The sequence below is a fragment of the Ranitomeya variabilis genome, chromosome 4 (assembly GCF_051348905.1).
Source record: "Ranitomeya variabilis isolate aRanVar5 chromosome 4, aRanVar5.hap1, whole genome shotgun sequence".
Lineage (NCBI taxonomy): Eukaryota > Metazoa > Chordata > Amphibia > Anura > Dendrobatidae > Ranitomeya > Ranitomeya variabilis.
In genome coordinates this window covers 700,853,241-700,874,562 of record NC_135235.1, presented here as the reverse complement: position 1 = coordinate 700,874,562, position 21,322 = coordinate 700,853,241, and the positions used below count along the sequence as shown (strand labels likewise).

Sequence of the window (21,322 nt, the reverse complement as noted above, 5' to 3'; positions counted from 1 at the left end):
CTGTCACCCCGTTTTTTTCCGTATGAGATAAAAATACTGTTAAATAGGGCCTGAGCTGTGCATTGCAATAGTGTATTTTGTGGACCCCGATTCCCCACCTATGCTGCCGAAATACGTTACCAAAGTAGTCGTTTTCGCCTGTCAATCAGGCTGGTCTGGTCAGATGGGCGTGGTGTCTTCCCCCAGATCTTACTTAGTTTTCCGTTGGTGGCGTAGTGGTGTGCGCATGCCCAAGGTCCCGAATCCACTGCACAGGGGAGTGAAAAGAGCGCGATGTGCGCTATTTCATTGGTGATCGGTGGGGGTGGCCATCTTCCTTTGGCCGCGCGTGCGCAGAAGCGGCGCTCTGCTGGCAGCGGCTTCAGGAAAATGGCCGCGGGATGCCGCGCGTGCGCAGATGGAGATCGCGGCGGCCATTTTCCTGAAGCCGAGATGCAAACTCTTTTCACTCCCCTGTGCAGTGGATTCGGGACCTTGGGCATGCGCACACCACTACGCCACCAACGGAAAACTAAGCAAGATCTGGGGGAAGACACCACGCCCATCTGACCAGACCAGCCTGATTGACAGGCGAAAACGACTACTTTGTAACGTATTTCGGCAGCATAGGTGGGGAATCGGGGTCCACAAAATACACTATTGCAATGCACAGCTCAGGCCCTATTTAACAGTATTTTGATCTCATACGGAAAAAATGGGGTGACAGGTTCCCTTTAATACTGACCTATATTCAAGCGAGACTAGACAAAAAAAAACAAAATCAGGTATCGTGTTATCCGAAACAGTCAGAAAACTAGCCACATATTGGCAGATCTCAGACATCAAACTATATACTTCGTAAGATTATAAGCAACTCCAGTGTCAGGAATAGATAGTATGTGAAAATACAGTATAATTCTTGTGTTTTTTCTCCTATAGAGACTGCCCTAGTTTGGTATTGTAACAGCTGTTATTTAGTAGTGCAGACAAATTGTCCTAGACTAAACTCCATTTTCAGACCGCCCAATATGTACCACTCAGGGAAAACTTACCTGCTGCAAACATCAATAGCAGCTTCTAACTAATGGCCATGCTGCGGTCTGTAAAGGAATGAGTGCAATATCGTTAGAAAGACTAGGGATGTGTGCAATCATAATGTCTGGAAGATCTGTGCCATTATTTAGTATGAATATTATCTCTGAAAGTTAAGTGTTCCCTGAGCGGTGTATATACTATATTTTTACATACTATCTATTTCTGACACTGGAGTGGCTTATAAACTTGCAAAGTATATAGTTTGAGGTGTGGGATCTGCCAATATGTGGCTAGTTTTCTGACTGTTTCGGTTAATATGATGCATGATTTTAGGGTTTTCTTCATCTAGTCCGGCTTGAATATAGTTCAATATTAAATAGTCTCCTGATGAATGAATGAATGAATCCAATGAATATTAATTTCTCTTAAGTAGCGGCACATATGACCGCCGGCAGCAGGAGGAAGCTGGTGGCTGACACTGCGCACTACTGAAGAGAAATGAATACTCACCGTTCTCTGTGCGCACAGTCCTGGCAAGTACTCCGGCAGCTGTGCTCTGCTTGTGATGTCCCTGCCATGTGCTGCTTACAAGCATACATCAGTTGCTCATTGGAGAAGGACACTACGAAGGTAGCGCTGGGTAGGTAAGTGTAATTTTTTTTGGTGCAGATACGATCTTTTGATTGTCCGTTATTGCATTTTCATGCAATGTTGCATCGACTCTGGTTGGTCAATAAAACACTTTTGTTTGTCTAGGTCGGTAATATTGACTTTTATTGTGCTCTTATCCTTGATTACTAGTGATGTTTGCTGATATGCTAATTATGCTTTATGTTATTGAGACAGTTTGTTTACTTCTAAAGCAGAGAGGGAAAAATTATGCAAATAATTTAAATAATCAAGTAATGCTACTTGATCTTGTCTCTATTCTAAAGGCTGAGTCACACATAACGATATCGATAACGATATCGTTAACGATATCGTTGCAACGTCACGCTTTTGGTGACGTAGCAACGATCCCGCTAACGATCTCGTTGTGTGACAGCGACCAACGATCAGGCCCCTGCTGGGAGATTGTTGGTCGATGGGAATGATCAGGACCATTTTTTGGTCGCTGATCACCCGCTGTCATCGCTGGATCGGCGTGTGTGACGCCGATCCAGCGATGTGTTCACTTGTAACCAGGGTAAATATCAGGTTACTAAGCGCAGGGCCGCGCTTAGTAACCCGATATTTACCCTGGTTACCATTGTAAAAGTTAAAAAAAAAACAGTACATACTCATATTCTGATGTCTGTCACGTCCCCCGGCGTCCACAGGGTTAAAACTGCTTTCGGCAGGAGCACTGCTAATATGCACGCGCTGCTGCCGAGAGCTTCCCTGCACTGACTGTGTCAGTGCCGGCCGTAAAGCAGAGCACAGCGGTGACTTCACTGCTGTTACTGCCGGCGCTGACTGTTGTGAATTCTGCTCTTGGGCTCCCTCCGGTGGTTGTTGGTGATAGTGCAGTTGTCTCTGGGTTGTAATCCAGGGCAGGTGTTTCTGCTGATTGCAGCTCTATTAGGTATTTAGGTGTGCTGGATTCATTAGTCAGTGCCAGTTGTCCATTGTTCTTGGAGGGATTGCATCTCTGTCTGGCTCCTCATGCCCTGCTGTCAATTCAGCTAAGATAAGTGTCTGTTTTTTTGTCTCTGTAGCACACATGCAGTGTGCTCTACAATTTAGTGCAATTCATTGTGTTTTTGTCCAGCTTAGACTTTGTTTGGATTTTTCAGTCATGCTGGATTCTCTGGAGATGCAGATATACATTCTATGTCTTTAGTTAGATGTAGAATATTTTGTATTTTCTGCTGTGGATATTTTTAGGGTTTTAATACTGACCGCTTAGAATTCTGTCCTATCCTTTTCTATTTAGCTAGAAGTGCCTCTTTTGCTAAATCCTGCTTTCTTTCTGCGTGTGTCTTTCCTCTTATACTCACAGTCAATATTTGTGGGGGGCTGCCTATCCTTTGGGGTTCTGCTCTGAGGCAAGATAGAATTCCCATTTCCATCTATAGGGGTATTTAGTCCTCCGGCTGTGTCGAGGTGTCTAGGACGTGTTAGGTACACCCCACGGCTACTTCTAGTTGCGGTCAGTACAGGTACCACCTACTCCAGAGAACGTCTCATGCGGCTCCAGGGTCACCAGATCATAACAGCTGACACATTCAGTGCAGGGAAGCGTGTGCATTAGCAGCGCTCTTGCCAAAAGCAGTTTTAACCCTGTGGATGCCGGTGGGGGACGTGACAGACATCAGAATGTGAGTATGTAGTGTTTTTTTTTTTTTTTACTTTTACAATGGTAACCAAATATCGGGATACTAAGCGCGGCCCTGCACTTAGTAACCCGATGTTTTCCCTGGTTACCCAGGTGCTGCAGGGGGACTTCTGCATAGTTGAAGACAGTTTCAATGATGCTGAAGTCGTTCCCCTGATCGTTGGTCGCTGGAGAGAGCTGTCTGTGTGACAGCTCCCCAGCGACCACACAACGACTTACCAACGATCACGGCCAGGTCGTATCGCTGGTCGTGATCGTTGGTAAGTCGTTTAGTGTAACTCCAGCTTTACCCTTTATGTAAGTACTGAATGAGGGACACTTGTTAAGTCTAAAAATAGGTTACATGCCTCTTGCCAAGACATCCATACATCTCCAAAGGACCAGAGATGGGACAGCAGCCATTTTAAATCATGGCTTAATTACGAGGGACATGGATCTATCATTCTATAGAAAACAACCTAGGGGATTCCAGCCTCAGTTGGAAGAGTACAGATCTGCTCCATTGACCATCCCTGAACCATGGATACACTTAGAGAAGCCAGGTTGTGATCCTCAGATCAACTGGCCTTGTATGGACTCAATGGACTGTCATCTTCCTACACTTGTTGTTACCTTCTCTCTGTGTGCGTGCCACAGGTGGAGCAACCGGCCCTGGAATATGAAGCCAGGTTGTGATCCTCGGATCAACTGGCCTTGTATGGACTCAATGGACTGTCATCTTCCTACACTTGTTGTTACCTTCTCTCTGTGTGCGTGCCACAGGTGGAGTAACCGGCCCTGGAATATGAAGCCAGGTTGTGATCCACGGATCAACTGGCCTTGTATGGGCTGTCATCTTCCTACGCTTGTCGTTGTAAAGGTGGGATATGGTATGTGGGGATCATTTTGTTTGTATTCATATTTTACTGATGTTCATGGTGTTGTCTTGTAGGGTAAGTTGTTATTTGCTAATTGATGAATAGCTGTCTGATATCAGCCCCCCCCCCCCAGTACTGTACTGTTATCTTTCCACATTGCCAGTGAATAATGCTGTTTGATAATATGCTAATGACATATTGACCTAGCTTGTCGAATCAATGAGCCCCTAAGACCTTCCCCCCACTGACCTGTGAATGTGGAGGGGAACTTTTAAAATATCAGGGAGGTGAGTCACCTTTAATTCTGTCCTGGGCCCTGTATTATTCAACATCTTTATCAATGATTTAGATGAAGGAATTGAGGGTACACTGATTAAATTTTCTGATGACACAAAGCTAGGAAGGATAGCTAATACTAGAGAAGAGAGAGAAGATTCAAAAAGATATAAATAAACTGGAGCAGTGGGCAGTAACTAACAGAACTCTGGGATGTATTAACAGAAGCATACAGTCTAGATTACGGGAAGTCATTATTGCCCTCTACTCCTCTTTGGTCAGACCTCATCTGGAATACTGTGTTCAGTTTTGGGCACCACATTTAAAAAAAGACATCAACAAACTGGAGCAAGTTCAGAGAAGAGCGACCAGAATGGTGACCAGTCTGCAAACCATGTCCTGTGTGGAACGGTTACAGGATTTGGGAATGTTTAGCTTGAAAAAAAAGAAGACTGAGAGGAGACTTAATAGCTGTCTAAAAATATCTCAAGGGCTGTCACATTGTAGAAGGATCATCTTTATTTTCATTTGCACAAGGAAAGACTAGAAGCCATGGGATGAAACTGAGTGGGAGGAGATACAGATTAGATATTAGAAAAAAAACTTTTTGACAGGGTGATCAATGAGTGGAACAGGCTGCCATGAGAGGTGGTGAGTTCTTCCATGGAAGTTTTCAAACAGGCTGGACAGACATCTGTCTGGGATCATTTAGTGATTCCTGCTTTGAGCAGGGGGTTGGACCAGATGACCCAGGAGGTCCCTTTCAACTCTACCATTTTATGATTCTATGACACCAGAGCAGATCCTGTGTGGAACTATGATGTGATCACAGCATCTCAGAGAGAAAGAAGAGTATATGACTATGTCATCCTCTGTCTGCTGGATTGTTGGACTCTCATTTCCCAGTGTTTTTATCTGGTTACTGAACTGCATTCGGATTCTAGACTATTTTATCTTTTGTGTGGTGTCTCTCAGGAGTATAAGGCGGAGACAAGATCGGGAGATGGAAAGAGGGAGTTATGCGATGTGGAGTGCAAACCCCATGATCTGGGAGCCTGTACGGATGACCCGGACAGATTTTAAGCCATTTGATGAGGCTTCTGGAGATGTGGAGGGGTTCTTCAAGGACTTTGAGCAGCAGTGAGCTCTGATGGAGGTGCCCCACTCTTGCTGGATGCGTTTATTAGGGACTCCTGAACAGAAGCATGGCGGAGGCTTGCTGAACCACTGACAGCTGCATCGGGATTATAACATTGTAAAGTGGACTATCCTGAATTACCATGCTATCACCCCAGACTCGCATGGGGCCCAGTTCCGAGACCTCCCATGCACCACAGGGGGTCATTTAGGATGTATGCTCATAAGATGTCCCAGGCATGTCGGAGATGGCTGGAAGCAGAAAACACCTTTACTGTGGAAGATGTTATACAGGCATTCCTTATAGAAATTTTTTTTGCCAAGTGCCCTGCAGAATTACGGGAATAGATCCGGGAGTGCACGCCGTGCACCGTGGACACAGCTGCATCCCTGGCCGATGTGGCCCTTACTATCTAAGTGCAATGGAGAAGGCTTCTGGACAATAAACCACAGCCTGCTCCCTCGCCCCGGCCTCTTCAGTCTATATCTGCCCTACCACCCAGCTGCAGGCCGATGACAATCATGTCTCACAATTCTGGGCCCGTAAAGTTCTGACCTCGACCTGGGGGTATCACTGAGAGGAGATGTTATGGGTGTGGGTAACCTGGGCATTTGTAATCCAGCTGTTCCTCAAGAATTCAGAGGGAGCCCCATACAGCCCCACTTCATCCAGTGCATCTTGTGCACTCCATCCCATCTGAGGAAGAGTTACTACCACCCCCACCCGAGAGGACCACCAACTTGAGCAACAAAGATACCCCTCCTGGAGTGTTTGGACTCCGGCCTTTGTCCCTCAAAAATACAGAGCAATGGCAATGCCACCTGCAGGATGTCTTAATTGATGGACACAATGTGTCAGGATTTAGAGACACGAGGCATTACTGACTATCGCTGACCCCCATGTGGTTCAACCAGAGGCAATTCGCCTGGGAATTCCTATTGTCCCGGGAGGGTGTCCGCAAATATATACTGCGAGCGATGGTGCATTTGGATTATGGTTTTGGAGAAAAACTTTGTTGGATTGGAGTTATGGGAGGACTTCATGCAGATATCCTCCTTGGATATGACAATCGGGAGTTACAGTGTCATTTTGTGGGAGCACCACGACATCCGGACTTCACCGGGGAGAAATCTGTTTGGCCAGAAGGTCCTTGGGCCTCTCACTCTTCTGAAACAACAATTGGAGATATTGCAGACATCAGCATGCCCATCATTCCCTATGTTCTAGATTTCAGTGACCGTCTTGCCCAGCTAACTACCTTGACTAATGAACATTAGTGAATGGCCCAGTCCAGTCAAAAAACCTGGTATGACTGTAAAGCCAGGACCCGGGAATTTATGGAAGGAAAACAAGTGCTCATGATTTTTGCAACCCCTACCATTGTACAAGGAACTATAAACAGTGGAGCAAAGTGGACTAAAGTGAGCAGGCCAGAGGTCTGTGTAGACCTCATGGCTTGCTCACTTTTTTAGATGGGGTAGAGGTTGTGATGGTGGGATATGGTATGTGGGGATCATTTTGTTTGTAATCATATTTTACTGATGTTCACGGTGTTCTCTTGTAGGGTGAGTTGTTATTTGCTAATTCATGAATAGCTGTTGTCATCTGATATCAGCCCCCACAGTACTGTACTGTTATCTTTCCACATGCTCAGTGAATAGTGCTGTTTGCTAATATGCTAATGACATATTGACCCAGCTTGTTGAAACAATGAGCCTCTGAGACCTTCCCCCCACTGACCTGTGAATAAGGAGGGGGACTTTTAAAATATCAAGGAGGTGAGACAGGAGAGCAGGTCCTGTGTGGAACTATGATGTGATCACAGCACCTCAGCGAGAAAGAAGAGTATATGGATTGTTATCTTCTGTCTGCTGGATTGTTGGACTTTCATTTCCCAGTGTTCTTATCTGGTTACTGAACTGCATTCAGATTCTGGACTATTTTATCCTTTGTGTGGTGGATTATATAGGGACCTTTCGTATTTCTGCCTAAATAAAGGTCTTAGGATTATTCACTCTTCTCTTGCTCTGTTGATTGTGTGATACTGGAGGACCCCGTGACAGTCGTTATCTCTTCTGTGTGCCACAGGTGAGGTAGCGACCCTGGAAGATCTGTAGTCACAACTGCTATTATCCCGGCGAGTCAGCAGAAGGGTGAGACTTTGTAATGTGCACCATCTTGGGTACTGTGCTTAGACTGTTCTATGTGTTATCTGCCTGTTTTGTAGTACAATAAAGCTTTGCCACACTGTTTTACCCTCACCCTGTGTTGCCTGAGTAGCATTTTGACCATGTTAAAAAGAGAGCGGGAGTTCGGAGAGATGATCCCTGGTCCATGCATTTTTGGCTAACAGGCGGCGCTCATAGCAATCCGACAGTGACAACCATAGACTTCTGCTTGAGATCTCTGGTTGTCATGCCAACCCATCGGTGACACTCGATCATGTGACGGGGTCACTGATGGGCAGGATATCCAGCGCGTTTGCTGACAAGTGCCACAGAAGATGTGGCTCAGTGCTGGAGCCGACATGAAAGGGAGGGAGTCTGACTTCCGCGTACATTTACTCCTGATGTCAGAAAGGGGTTACGGGGGGATTGTTTTTACAAAGACAAAAGTGGTAATCAGTCATGTATACATACAAATAATTTACAAATATACACAGCTTACAATGTTAAATAGTATATAGTTAAGACAAGAAAATATGATTTGTGTAAACCATGTGTAGATATAAAAATTCAGGCAAATGTCAAATGTAGCTCCATCTAGTGGCTATGTGCAAAAGTGCCATCATAGAGTAAGGCTACGTTCACATTTGCGTTGTTGGGCGCAGCGTCGTCGACGCAACGCACATACAACGCAGCGTTTTGTGACGCATGCGTTCTAAATTTACCTTAAATTGGACGCGGAAAAACTGCATCATGTAGCGTCGCCTGCGCCCTGACTGTTGCGCCCAAATGACGCATGCGTCATAAAATGCTAGACAACGCATATCGGCGCATGTCCATGCGCCCCCCATGTTAAAGATAGGGGCGCATGACGCATGCGTCGACGACGCTGCGCCCAACAACGCAAATGTGAACGTTACCTTAAATGTATCCTTAGAGAGTGTCTTCATCAAAGTTGAAATGAGATTAAAGGGAAGGTGCTTATTTATTGTAAAAATGAAAATGATCTAAAAAGATGTTTTCACTTAAGCTTGACTCTGTTATGTTTTTGTTTTTTTACTTTTAATGCAGCCACTGGGGTTTCCATTTTACCTTGCAGGTCTGTAATGGCTGCTGAACGTCACTTTCTGTCCTCAAATACGGTTGTCCCTGGGCATAGGAGACAGCGGTTGGATGCCGACCCTATCTCAAACATTGCAGCCGCATCAGCTGTGAGCTGGGCATTTCTCAATTCACAAATGTAGGTGTTGCCAGGCTCCATTTAATTAGAGGCCAGCGCTATCCACTGAGCTCCATTTACGCTCTATCTTAAGCCCTATTATGCCGGATGCTGTACTGTTCACTTCCGGCATAACAGGTCTTGGATGGTCACGCTGCGAATACCGAAGGAGATGCAGGAGATCAGGACAGGATACCAAACGAGCTCCTGGAGACCCGATGAGCTGCTGCCTGCTGTAGTCCCATTGAGCTGCTGCTGCTGTAGACCTGATTAGCTGCTGCCTGCTTGAGACCCGATGAGCTGCTGCCTGCTGTAGATCCGACGAGCAGCTGTCTGCTTGGGACCCGAGCTGCTGGCTGCTTGACAACTGACGAGCTGTTGCCTGCTGAAGACCCAACGAGCTGCTGCCTGCTATAATTCTGCATGACATATACAGGGGGTGAGCTGGCATATGGAGGTTGTGTGTGCCATATAAAGGGGGAGCTGACATATGAAGGTTGTACATGGCATATACAGGGGGAGCTGGTATATGGAAGTTGTGCGTAGCATATACAGGGGTGAGCTGACATACGGAGGTTGTGCATGGCATATACAGGGGTGAGCTGACATGGAGGTTGTGCATGGCATATACAGGGGTGAGCTGACATGGAGATTGTGCATGGCATATACAGGGGTGAGCTGACATATGGAGGTTGTGCGTGGCATATACAGGGGTGAGCTGACATGGAGGTTGTGCGTGGCATATACAGGGGTGAGCTGACATCGGGTTTGTGCGTGGCATATACAAGGGGAGCTGGCATTTGGAGATTGTGCGTGGCATATACAGGGGTGAGCTGACACATAGAGGTTGTGCATGCCATATACAAGGGGAGCTAAGATATGGAGGTTGTGCGTGGCTTATACAGGGGTGAGCTGGCATATGGAGGTTGTGCATGGCATATACAGGGGTGAGCTGACATGGAGGTTGTGCGTGGCATATAGAGGAGGAACTGACATGGAGGTTGTGCGTGGCATATACAGGGGTGAGCTGGCATATGGAGGTTGGGCGTGGCATATACAGGGGTGAGCTGGCATATGGAGATTGTGCGTGGCATATACAGGGGTGAGCTGGCATATGGAGGTAGTGCGTGGCATATACAGGGGTGAGCTGACATGGAGGTTGTGTGTGGTATATACAGGGGTGAGCTTACATATGGGGTTTGTGCATGGCATATACAGGGGTGAGCTGACATATGGAGGTTGTGCGTGGCATATATAGGGGTGAGCTGACATATCGGGTTTGTGCGTGGCATATACAAGGGGAGCTGGCATACGGAGATTGTGCGTGGCATATACAGGGGTGAGCTGACACATAGAGGTTGTGCATGCCATATATAAGGGGAGCTGGGATATGGAGGTTGTGCGTGGCTTATACAGGGGTGAGCTGGCATATGGAGGTTGTGCGTGGCATATACAGGGGTGAGCTGACATGGAGGTTGTGCGTGGCATATAGAGGAGGAACTGACATGGAGGTTGTGTGTGGCATATATAGGGGTAAGCTGACATACGGAGGTTGTGCGTGGCATATACAGGGGTGAGCTGGCATATGGAGGTTGTGCGTGGCATATACAGGGGTGAGCTGGCATATGGAGATTGTGCGTGGCATATACAGGGGTGAGCTGGCATATGTAGGTAGTGCGTGGCATATACAGGGGTGAGCTGACATGGAGGTTGTGTGTGGTATATACAGGGGTGAGCTTACATATGGGGTTTGTGCATGGCATATACAGGGGTGAGCTGGCATATGGAGGTTGTGCATGGCATATATAGGGGTGAGATGACATATGGAGGTTGTGCGTGGCATATACAGGGGTGAGCTGACATGAAGGTTGTACGTGGCATATACAGGAGATGGCATATGGGGTTTGTGCGTGGCATAAACGGGTGACCTGGCATATGGAGGTTGTGTGTGGCATAAACGGGTGAGCTGACATATCAGGTTTGTGCATAGCATATACAGGGGGAGCTGGCATATGGAGGTTGTGCGTGGCATACACAGGGGTGAGCTGACATATGGGGTTTGTGCATGCCATATACAGGGGTGAGCTGACATTGAGGTTCTGTGTGGCATATACAGGGGTGAGCAGACAGAGGTTGTGCGTAGCATATACAGGGGGAGCTGGCATATGGAGGTTGTGCGTGGCATATACAGGGGTGAGCTGACATATGGAGGTTGTGCGTGACATATACAGGGGTGAGTTGACATATTAAGGTTATGCGTGGCATATACAGGGGTGAGCTGACATATGGAGGATGTGCGTAGCATATACAGGGGTGAGCTGACATATGGGGTTTGTGCATGCCATATACAGGGGTGAGCTGACATTGAGGTTATTCGTGGCATATACAGGGGTGAGCTGACATACGGAGGTTGTGCGTGGCATATACAGGGGTGAGCTGACATACGGAGGTTGTGCATAGCATATACAGGAGGAGCTGGCATACGGGGTTTGTGTGTGGCATATACAGGGGTGAGCTGGCATATGGAGGTCGTGCGTGGCATATACAGGGGTGAGCTGGCATATGGAGGTTGTGTGTGGCATATACAGGGGTGAGCTGGCATATGGAGGTTGTGCGTGGCATATACAGGGGTGAGCTAGCATATGGAGGTTGTGCATGGCATATACAGGGGTGAGCTGGCATATGGGGTTTGTGCATGGCATATACAGGGGTGAGCTGGCATATGGAGGTTGTGCGTGGCATATACAGGGGTGAGCTGGCATATGGAGGTTGTGCGTGGCATATACAGGGGTGAGCTGGCATATGGGGTTTGTGCATGGCATATACAGGGGTGAGCTGGCATATGGAGGTTGTGCGTGGCATATACAGGGGTGAGCTGGCATATGGAGGTTGTGCATGGCATATACAGAGGTGAGCTGGCATATGGGGTTTGTGCATTGCACACTGCGTGCGATGACAGGAGTTGCGCGACAGAGTGCTGCAGAGTCATGCTGACAGATGTCAGCGTGACCCCACAGCTGTGACTTTCACCTGCCGTAGTGCTACTGTCAGTCACAGCGCTGCGGGATAATGCTGGCAGATGTCAGTGTGATCCCGCAGCCGACTGTGACCCGCAGCGATGACCTGCAGTAAAAAAGCAGGCGCCGACTGATGAAACTGCTGCTCGCATCGGGCTATGGCTGCTGTCACTGATAACAGTGACAGCAGGTGCCACTGATGGGAGAGTAGTACCATCTACTGGCGCATGTGCTCACTAAAAAAATAAATAAATAAAATTACACACATTCACATAAAAATAGCCCATTATACTCACCTCACAAAAAATCCCTGATGCCCTCGTCTCCTAGAAATAATGTTAAATAATAAACCAACATATACTCCCTGTGCATCGTAGTCCAGGTAATCCGAGTGTCCCACGGCGATCTCACGTGTAGAACAGTTACATCGGGAGAGAGAGTGAGTGTCAGCATGTGAGTGTCAGCATGAGGGCGTGAATGTGAGTGTCAGCATGTGAGCGTCAGTGTGTGAGCATCAGCGTGAGTGTCTGTGCATGAGTATGTGCGTAAGAGTGTGAGAACCAGTGTTTGAGTGAGCGTCAGTGTGAGTCTGTGTGCATGAGTATTAGCATGAGAGTGAGTGTGAGCGTCAGCGTGAGAGAGAGCGTGTGTGAGCATAAGCGTCAGTATGTCAGAGCGTGAAAGAGAGCATCAGCGTGTGAGCATCAGCATGTGTCAGCGTGTGAGGGCGTGAGCGTAAGCTTGTGGGCATCAGCGCGTGAGTGTGAGCGTCTGCGTGATACGGGGAGCATGCACCAACTAACAGAATCCTTGCTGCCTGCCATCCTCTGTGACCGTCTACTTGTCAGTCTAACTTTGCAGTCACCAACAAAATGACTGCTCACTGGGTTCCTGAATATCATCCTCTCTTATCCCTTAGCAAACTCCTAGAAGGAGGAGAGGAGACATCACACACGTCAGCAGACCCCGCCCATATTTACTGCAGTGCAGTAATGTGAGCTAATTGTACACTAGGTTTTTCTGTCAAATTTCAGTAGCTGCTGGCCCTAGAGTTTAAAAGGGGAAATACCAAACCTTTTAAAATTATTTTTAAGATTTTACTAAATTATGAACAAATAATATTTTTTAGGAAAATTTAAGCATTAATTCTTTATATTTTTTGTTGAAAACATTTTTTTATGGCACCTTCACTTTAAGTGCACCATATTTATTGAGTATAAGATAAATACATACATAGATATGTCACTTGATATCAGTTTATAAGGTCAATAGATACTGTGCAATTATAAATGAATAGTATAATGAGAGGACACAGAGCAAAGGGTATAAATAGTTTGAAAATAAAGCGCTAACAGTGCATTACATTCCTGGAATAATAGGAGATAAAAAGTGCAGCAAGTGCTATATGGAATATTCATTGAATCATAGAATCCTAGAATGTTAGAGTTGGAAGGGACCTCCTGGGTCATCTGGTCCAACCCCCTGCTCAAAGCAGGATTCACTAAATCATCCCAGAAAGATGTCTGTCCAGCCTCTTTGAAGACTTCCATTGAAGGAGAACTCACCACCTCTCGTGGCAGCCTGTTGCACTCATTGATCACCCTCACTGTCAAAAAAGTTTTTTCTAATATCTAATCTGTGTCTCCTCCCATTCAGTTTCATCCCATTGCTTCTAGTCTTTCCTTGTGCAAATGAGAATAAAGATGATCCTTCTGCAATGTGACAGCCCTTGAGATGTTTGTAGACCGCTATTATGTCTCCTCTCAGTCTTTTTTGCAAGCAAAACATTCCCAAATCATGTAACCGTTCCTCATAGGCCATGGTTTGCAGACTGGCCACCATTCTGGACGCTCTTCTCTGAACTTGCTCCGGTTTGCTGATGTCTTTTTTAAAATGTGGTGCCCAAAAACTGGACACAGTATTCCAGATGAGGTCTGTCCAAAGAGGAGTAGAGGGCAATAATGACTTCATGCAATCTAGACTGTATGCTTCTGTCAATATAATCCAAGAATTGTATTTGCCCTTTTTACTGCTGCATCACACTGTAGACTCATGTTCAGTCTGTGATCTATTAGTATACCCAAGTGTTTTTCACATGTGCTGTTGCTTAGCCCTATTCCTCCCATTCTGTATATGCTTTTTTCCTTTTTATTGCCCAGATGTAATACTTTGCAGCAACTAACAATGGTTTTTAACGGAAAAATGCAAACTGCTCCAGTTTATCTCTTTGAATCCGCTCTCTCTTCTCTAGTATTAGCTATCCCTCCTAGCTTTGTCTCATCAGCAAATTTAATCAGTTTACCCTCAATTCCTTCATCTAAATCATTGATAAAGATGTTGAACAATACAGGGCCCAGGACAGGACCCCACTTGAGACAGTCTTCCAACTGGATGTGCAGCCATTTACAACCACTCTGTGGGTCTGATCACTAAGCCAGTTATAATTCCACCTAACAGTTGCCTTGTCCATTCCATACTTAGTCATTTTTTCAATAAGAATTGTGTAAGATACTTTCTCAAATGCTTTGCTGAAGTCAAGATATACTATATCTACGGCATTTCTCTGATCCACCCAGACTGTGCATCTGTCATAGAAGGAAATTAAGTTAGTCAGACATGACTTATTAGTTACAAACCCATGCTGACTGTTTAATCACTTCGTTCTTATCCAGGTACTTATATACATTAATTTAATAATTTGATCAAAGACCTTTCCTGGTATAGATGTCAGACTCACCAGCCTATAGTTTCCCTGGGTCCACCTTCTTCCCCTTTTTGAAGATAGGAACAACATTTGCTCTTCTCCAGTCTTCTGGCACTTATCCTGTTCTCCAAGAATTTTCAAAGATTATGACGAGTGGTTTAAAAATTTCTTCTGCTATCTCCTTCAGTACTCTGGGGTGTAATTCATCTTGAATTCATTTATGGTAGCTAAGTGTTTCCTCACTATCTTCATGTTTATAGATATCCTGGATTCTTCTATTCCCTTAATAGGACAGTGAAAATCAGTTGATGTTACATTTCCTTTCTGAGAGAAAACAGATGCAAAATAGGAATCTAAAAGTTCGGCCTTCTCAACATCCTTTCATCATTTCCATCCTGTAAAAATCCAATAGCATCTTTGACTTTTCTTTTACTTTTGACATTTCCCCAAAATCCTTTATTGTTTTTGACGTCCCTAGCAAGCCTTAATTCATTGTCAGCTTTAGAAAATCTGATTTGTGCCTTGCAAGTTCTGCAGACAGCATTATATTCCTCTTTAAATATGCCTCCCTCTTTCCATTTGATAAACATTTCTTTCTTCCTTTTTAGCTTGTGTTTAAGTTCTGTGTTCATCCATCCTACATAGTAACATAGTTATTAAGGTAGAAGGAAGACTTTAAATCCATCTAGTTCAACCAATAGCCTAACCTAACATGCCCTGGTTTCCTTAAATGCTTCCTATTCTTCTATCTTTTCAGAATTGTTAATGATTGTGCTTTGAGAATCTAATTTTTCAAGATTTCCCATCCTACCTGGACATTTTTGTCCTTAAGGATATCCAGCCATTGGATCCCTCCGATTCTTTTTCAAAGTCCCTTAACCCTTTCAAGACGCGGCCCTTTTTCGTTTTTGCGTTTTCGTTTTTCGCTCCCCTCCTTCGCAGAGCCATAACTTTTTTATTTTTCCGTCAATATGGTCATGTGAGGGCTTATTTTTTGCGGGACGAGTTGTACTTTTAAGCAACACCATTGATTTTACCGTGTCTTCTACTAGAAAACGGGAAAAAATTCCAAGTGTGGTGAAATTGCAAAAAAAGTGCAATCCCACACTTTTTTTTTTTTTAGTTTTTTTTTTTTAGCTTCTCTAAATACTAAAACTGACCTGATATTATGATTTTCCAGGTCATTACTAGTTCATAGACACCAAACATGTCTAGGTTATTTTTTATCTAAGTGGTGAAAAAAATGTCAAAACTTTGCTAAAAATTTTTTTAAAAAATGCGCCATTTTCCGATACCCATAGCATCTCCATTTTTCGTGATCTGGGGTCGGGTGAGGGCTTATTTTTTGCGTGCCGAGCTGACGTTTTTAATACCACTTTTGTGCAGATATGTTCTACTGATCGCCCGTTATTACATTTTAATGCAATGTCGCGACGACCAAAAAAACGTAATTCTGGCGTTTCAATTTTTTTTTCTCGCTACGCTGTTTAACGATCAGGTTAATGCTTTTTTTAATCGATAGATCGGCGATACCAAATATGTGTAGGTTTGATTTTTTTTTTATTGTTTTATTTAGGATAGGGCGAAAGGGGGGTGATTTAAGCTTTTATTTTCTTCATATTTTTAAAAACATTTTTTTTTAACTTGTGCCATGCTTCAATAGCCTCCATGGGAGGCTAGAAGCTGGCACAACTCGATCAGCTCAGCTACATAGCAGCGATCATCAGATCGCTGCTATGTAGCTGAAATGCAGGCTTGCTATGAGCGCCGACCACAGGGGGGCGCTCACAGCAGGCCGGCATCAGTAACCATAGAGGTCTCAAGGACCTCTATGGTTACTGTTCTGACATTGCCGACCCCCGATAATGTGAAGGGTCGGCGATGTGGTAGTTAAATGCCGCTGTCAGCATTTGACAGCGGCATTTAACAAGTTAATAGCGGTGGGTGAATCGCGATTTCACCCGCCGCTATTGCATGCACATGGCAGCTGTACAAAACAGTTGACATGTCGCGACTTTGATGTGGGCTCACCGCCAGAGCCCACATCAAAGGGGGAGACACGACATGCACAGTAATAGTACGGCGCATGTCGTGAAGGGGTTAAAATCTGCCTTTCTGAAATCTAACCTTGATGTCTGAGTCTTCACAAGTCTTCCTCCTCTAGTTATCCAAAATTCTAAAATAGAATGGTCACTACCTCCTAGAGTCCCAGCCACTCTTACCTCCTTAACTATTTCCTCCCTGTTTACGTATAAGGATTAGAACCAAGGAAGCAGATCCCCTTGTTTTCTCTCCTACCTTTTGGAAGAGAAAATTGTCAGCAAGCGAGGATAAGAATTTGCTTGACCTGTTAGTTTTGCCTAAGATCCCCAACAAATGTCTGGATAGTTGAAATCTCCTATGACAAATATGTCATATATTTTTTGAGAACTAGGCCATTTGATGCATAAAGAGTTCATCCATATCTTCAGCTTGCACAGGTGGCCTGTAGTAAATGCCTATAACTGTGTACTTTCCGTTGTTCTCTCCTTGTATTCTTACCCAGTTTCCACAGAACTCCCAAAGTTTCAATCTCTGTGCAGATATATGCTTTTCTAACATACAAGTTTATTTTCTGTTGGTATTTGGTTTATCCTATAAAACTCCCATATAATATTCTCACCTTGAATGCACGCTGCGCACATGTTTTTGTACAATTTGTCATTTTATATAGGTTCTCTCATTAATTTTTGAAGGTCAAAAAAATACAATTTTCCTGTAATTCATTTCTCACAGTCTAGGTAGTAATGAGCAAGTATACTCGTTGCTCAGGTTTTCCCGAGTACGCTCGAGTGATCTCCGAGTATTTGTTATTGCTCAAAGATATAGTTTTCATCGCCTCAGTTGCATGATTTACGGCTGCCAGATACACTGAATACATGTGGGAATTCCTTAACAAACAGACATTCCTCACATGTATTCAGAGTATCTGGCAGTGGTAAATCATGCAGCTGAGGCGATGAAAACTATATCTCCGAGCAATAACAAATACTCGGAGATCACCCGAGCGTGCTTAGAAAAACCCGAGCAACGAGTATACTCGCTCATCACTAACTCTAGGTATAGTAATGACTTTTCCCTGTGTGGGATTTTTGCTGTTTATAAAGGTTGACAAATAGTTGGACAAGCCCTTCTCATTCCTCATGTTTGGTCCTGTTAAAATAATAACACTTATACAAACATCCTATGGTGGCACAGTTTCAGTGGTGTTGGCGCTTGTATTCTTGGGGCTCTTTTGAGGTTTTTACGTCATGTGAGCCATGTGCGCAATCAGCGCTGACGTCACTATCCCCACCTTCGGACAAATCAAGCATCAGGAGGCAGTCAAAGAGCAGCCGTGGCCCCGGCTTCCTGTTCATGATCAATACGTCCAAAGGAAGGAGCAGTGAAGCTGCCGCTGATCAGGTGCAGGGCTCGTGTGATGTAACAACCTCACAAAAGACCTGGGACAGTGAGCCTCGTCACAGCTGAAGTGGAGGCGGCACGCCAGCGGAGTATGAGTGTTTTTATTTTAATGAGGCCAAACATGAGGAATGACTTCACGGAGAAAAAAAAAAATTATATATATAGGCACTGCTCCTAATAGCCAGTTTCCTACTCCACACTGATGAGGGGCAAATACCCCGAAACAGCTGTCTGTGGATGGATACCATGTTTTGGCACAGGTGGTTTTCCTTTTTTGGATGCTGCCCTTCCCGTGGTCGTTCCTTCCCGGTGAAAGACCTGGCTATTCATTGCTTGCGTTGAGAAACACGTGATGGTGTCTCCGCGGCTTTTCTACATATATATATTTACACACACACCGTATTTTTTGGACTATAAGATGCACCTAGGTTTTAGAGGAGGAAATTAGGCAAAAAAAATAGGAGGCAAAAAATGTGATCAATTCTGTACTTAATATTCCTATCCTGGTATATATGGCCCCCTCATCCGAACCCTGATACACATGGCCCCCTCATCCCTAGCCTGGTATGCATGGTCCCCTCATCCCTAGCCTGGTATGCATGGATCCCTCATCCATATCCTGGTATGTATGCCTCCTCATCCCTATTCTGGCAGGAATGATCGCCTTCATCCCTATCCTAGTATTCTTGCCCCATCCTTATCCTGGTATGCAGAGCCCCATCTCATCGTAGTATGCAGGGCACCATCCCTATTCTGGTATGATTGGCTCCCATCCCAATCCTGGTATGCAGGGCTAATCCTTATAATTGGCCCCCACCTCCTTCCTGGTATGCATGGCCCCATCAGAAAACATTAAAAAAAAAACATTGTCACATACTATCTATTCTTGACACTGGAATGGCTTATAAACTTACCAAGTATATAGTATGAGGTCTGGGATCTGCCAATTTGTGGCTAGTTTTCTGACTGTTTTGGTTAACATGATACATGACTTTAGGTTTCATTTTTGTCTAGTCTCGCTTGAATATAGATCAATATTAAATAGTCTCCTGATGAGTTGCCTTTGGTGAGGACGATGAAACAAGTAGAAATGAGAGGCTTGGAGAGTGAGTGTGTATACATCACCTCACCCTATATACTGAACTATGGGATACATGTTTTTCTATTAGTCACCTACTGACTAACCTTCAGGGGGTGAATTATGGGTATAGCTTTACATTTAGAATTAATAAAGTTTAGTTTTATCTATTTGTCAGCAAACATGGGGAATGACAAGAGACAACCCATTTCAGAAGATTCAATTTTGGTTAAAACTATTCCAACATTATGAACATAAAAAAGGCTACTCCCCTATGTGATGTCTCTGATGTTTATTAACAGTTGCTTTCCAAGTAAAATATTTCCCATATTAAGAAAATGTAAAAGGCTTCTCCTCTATGTGACTGCTCAGATGTCTAACAAGAAGCGGTTTCCATTTAAAACATTTCCCACAATCTGAACAGGAAAAAGGCTTCTCCCCTGTGTGAGTTCTCTGGTGACTCACAAGATTCACTTTGTAGGTAAAACATTTCCCACATTCTGAACAGGAAAAAGGCTTCTCCCCTGTGTGAGTTATCTGGTGACTAACTAGATGCCCTTTGTAGGTAAAACATTTCCCACATTCTGAACATGAAAAAGGCTTCTCCCCTGTGTGAGTTATCTGGTGACTAACTAGATTCCATTTGTAGGTAAAACATTTCCCACATTCTGAACATGAAAAAGGCTTTGCCCCTGTGTGAGATATTTGGTGTGCAACAAGAGTCCCTTTCTGGTTAAAACATTTACCACATTCTGAACAGGAAAAAGGCTTCTCCCCTGTGTGAGTTATCTGGTGATTAACAAGAAGGACTTTCCTTTTAAAACATTTCCCACATTCTGAACAGGAAAAAGGCTTCTCCCCTGTGTGATTTCTATGGTGATGAACCAAATCTGATTTCCAATTAAAACATTTCCCACATTCTGAACATGAAAAAGGCTTCTCCCCTGTGTGAGTTCTCTGATGACAAACAAGATTTCCTTTGTAGGTAAAACATTTACCACATTCAGAACAAGAAAAAGGCTTCTCCCCTGTGTGAGTTCTTTGGTGTTCATCAAGCTTCCCTTTGTAAGTAAAACATTTCCCACATTCTGAACATGAAAAAGGCTTCTCCCCTGTGTGAGTTCTTTGGTGTTCATCAAGCTTCCCTTTGTAAGTAAAACATTTCCCACATTCTGAACATGAAAAAGGCTTCTCTCCTGTGTGAGTTGTTTGGTGTTCATCAAGATTCCCTTTGTAAGTAAAACATTTCCCACATTCTGAACATGAAAAAGGCTTCTCCCCTGTGTGAGTTCTTTGGTGTGCAACAAGACCCCCTTTCTGGTAAAAACATTTCCCACATTCTGAACATGAAAAAAGCTTCTCTCCTGTGTGAGTTCTTTGGTGTGCAACAAGATTCGCTTTCTGGTTAAAATATTTCCCACATTCTGAACAGGAAAAAGGCTTCTCCCCTGTGTGAGTTCTCTGGTGGTTAACAAGAAGCACTTTCCCTTTAAAACATTTCCCACATTCTGAACATGAAAATGACTTCTTTGCTTTAGGAGCAGTTTGTTTTTTAATGCCTCTTGTGTGACTTTGATTTTCCTTATTAGTCAGTAATGAATCAGAAGATGGGACTTGTTTTATAGGATCAGATGACAGATCTTTGCTGTGAATGGATGATATATCTGGAGTAACAGCAATCACTTCAGTTGTAGCTTGTAGGATCTCAAGATCATCAGATTTAAAAATTGAAGATGTCAGCTGTCCCTCTGATCTCCTGGCACAGTCATCTAAGATAAAAACATTTGTTTTTAATAAAATGCCCTTGAGTTTTATATTTTTGAACATTTCTACTTAAACTGTCCATAAAAATGGCAAGCTATGTAAAATACTTTAATTATTTACCAAGACAATGACAATTCACAGTCTAAGGCCGGTTTCACACGTCAGTGGCTCCGGTACATGAGGTGACAGTTTCCTCACGTACCGGAGCCACTGACACACGTAGACACATTAAAATCAATGCATCTGTGCAGAGGTCATTGATTTTTTGCGTGGGAGCGCACATATTACACGGACCCATTAAAGTCAATGGGTCCGTGTAAAACACGCAC

The 21,322-nt window shown here is 44.4% G+C and overlaps 2 protein-coding genes across 2 annotated transcripts in view; both read right to left on the bottom strand.

Annotated features, from left to right (window-relative positions):
• Positions 1 to 21,322, bottom strand: part of LOC143766444 (uncharacterized) — a 427,135-nt gene that overhangs the window by 297,929 nt on the left and 107,884 nt on the right. The window lies entirely within an intron of this gene.
• Positions 19,067 to 21,322, bottom strand: part of LOC143766429 (uncharacterized) — a 36,292-nt gene continuing 34,036 nt past the window's right edge. The window contains exon 11 of the mRNA XM_077254106.1: positions 19,067 to 20,998. Within this exon, the coding sequence (XP_077110221.1) occupies positions 19,560 to 20,998 (1,439 nt within the window). The 3' untranslated portion in view covers positions 19,067 to 19,559. The remainder of the gene's footprint in view (positions 20,999 to 21,322) is intronic.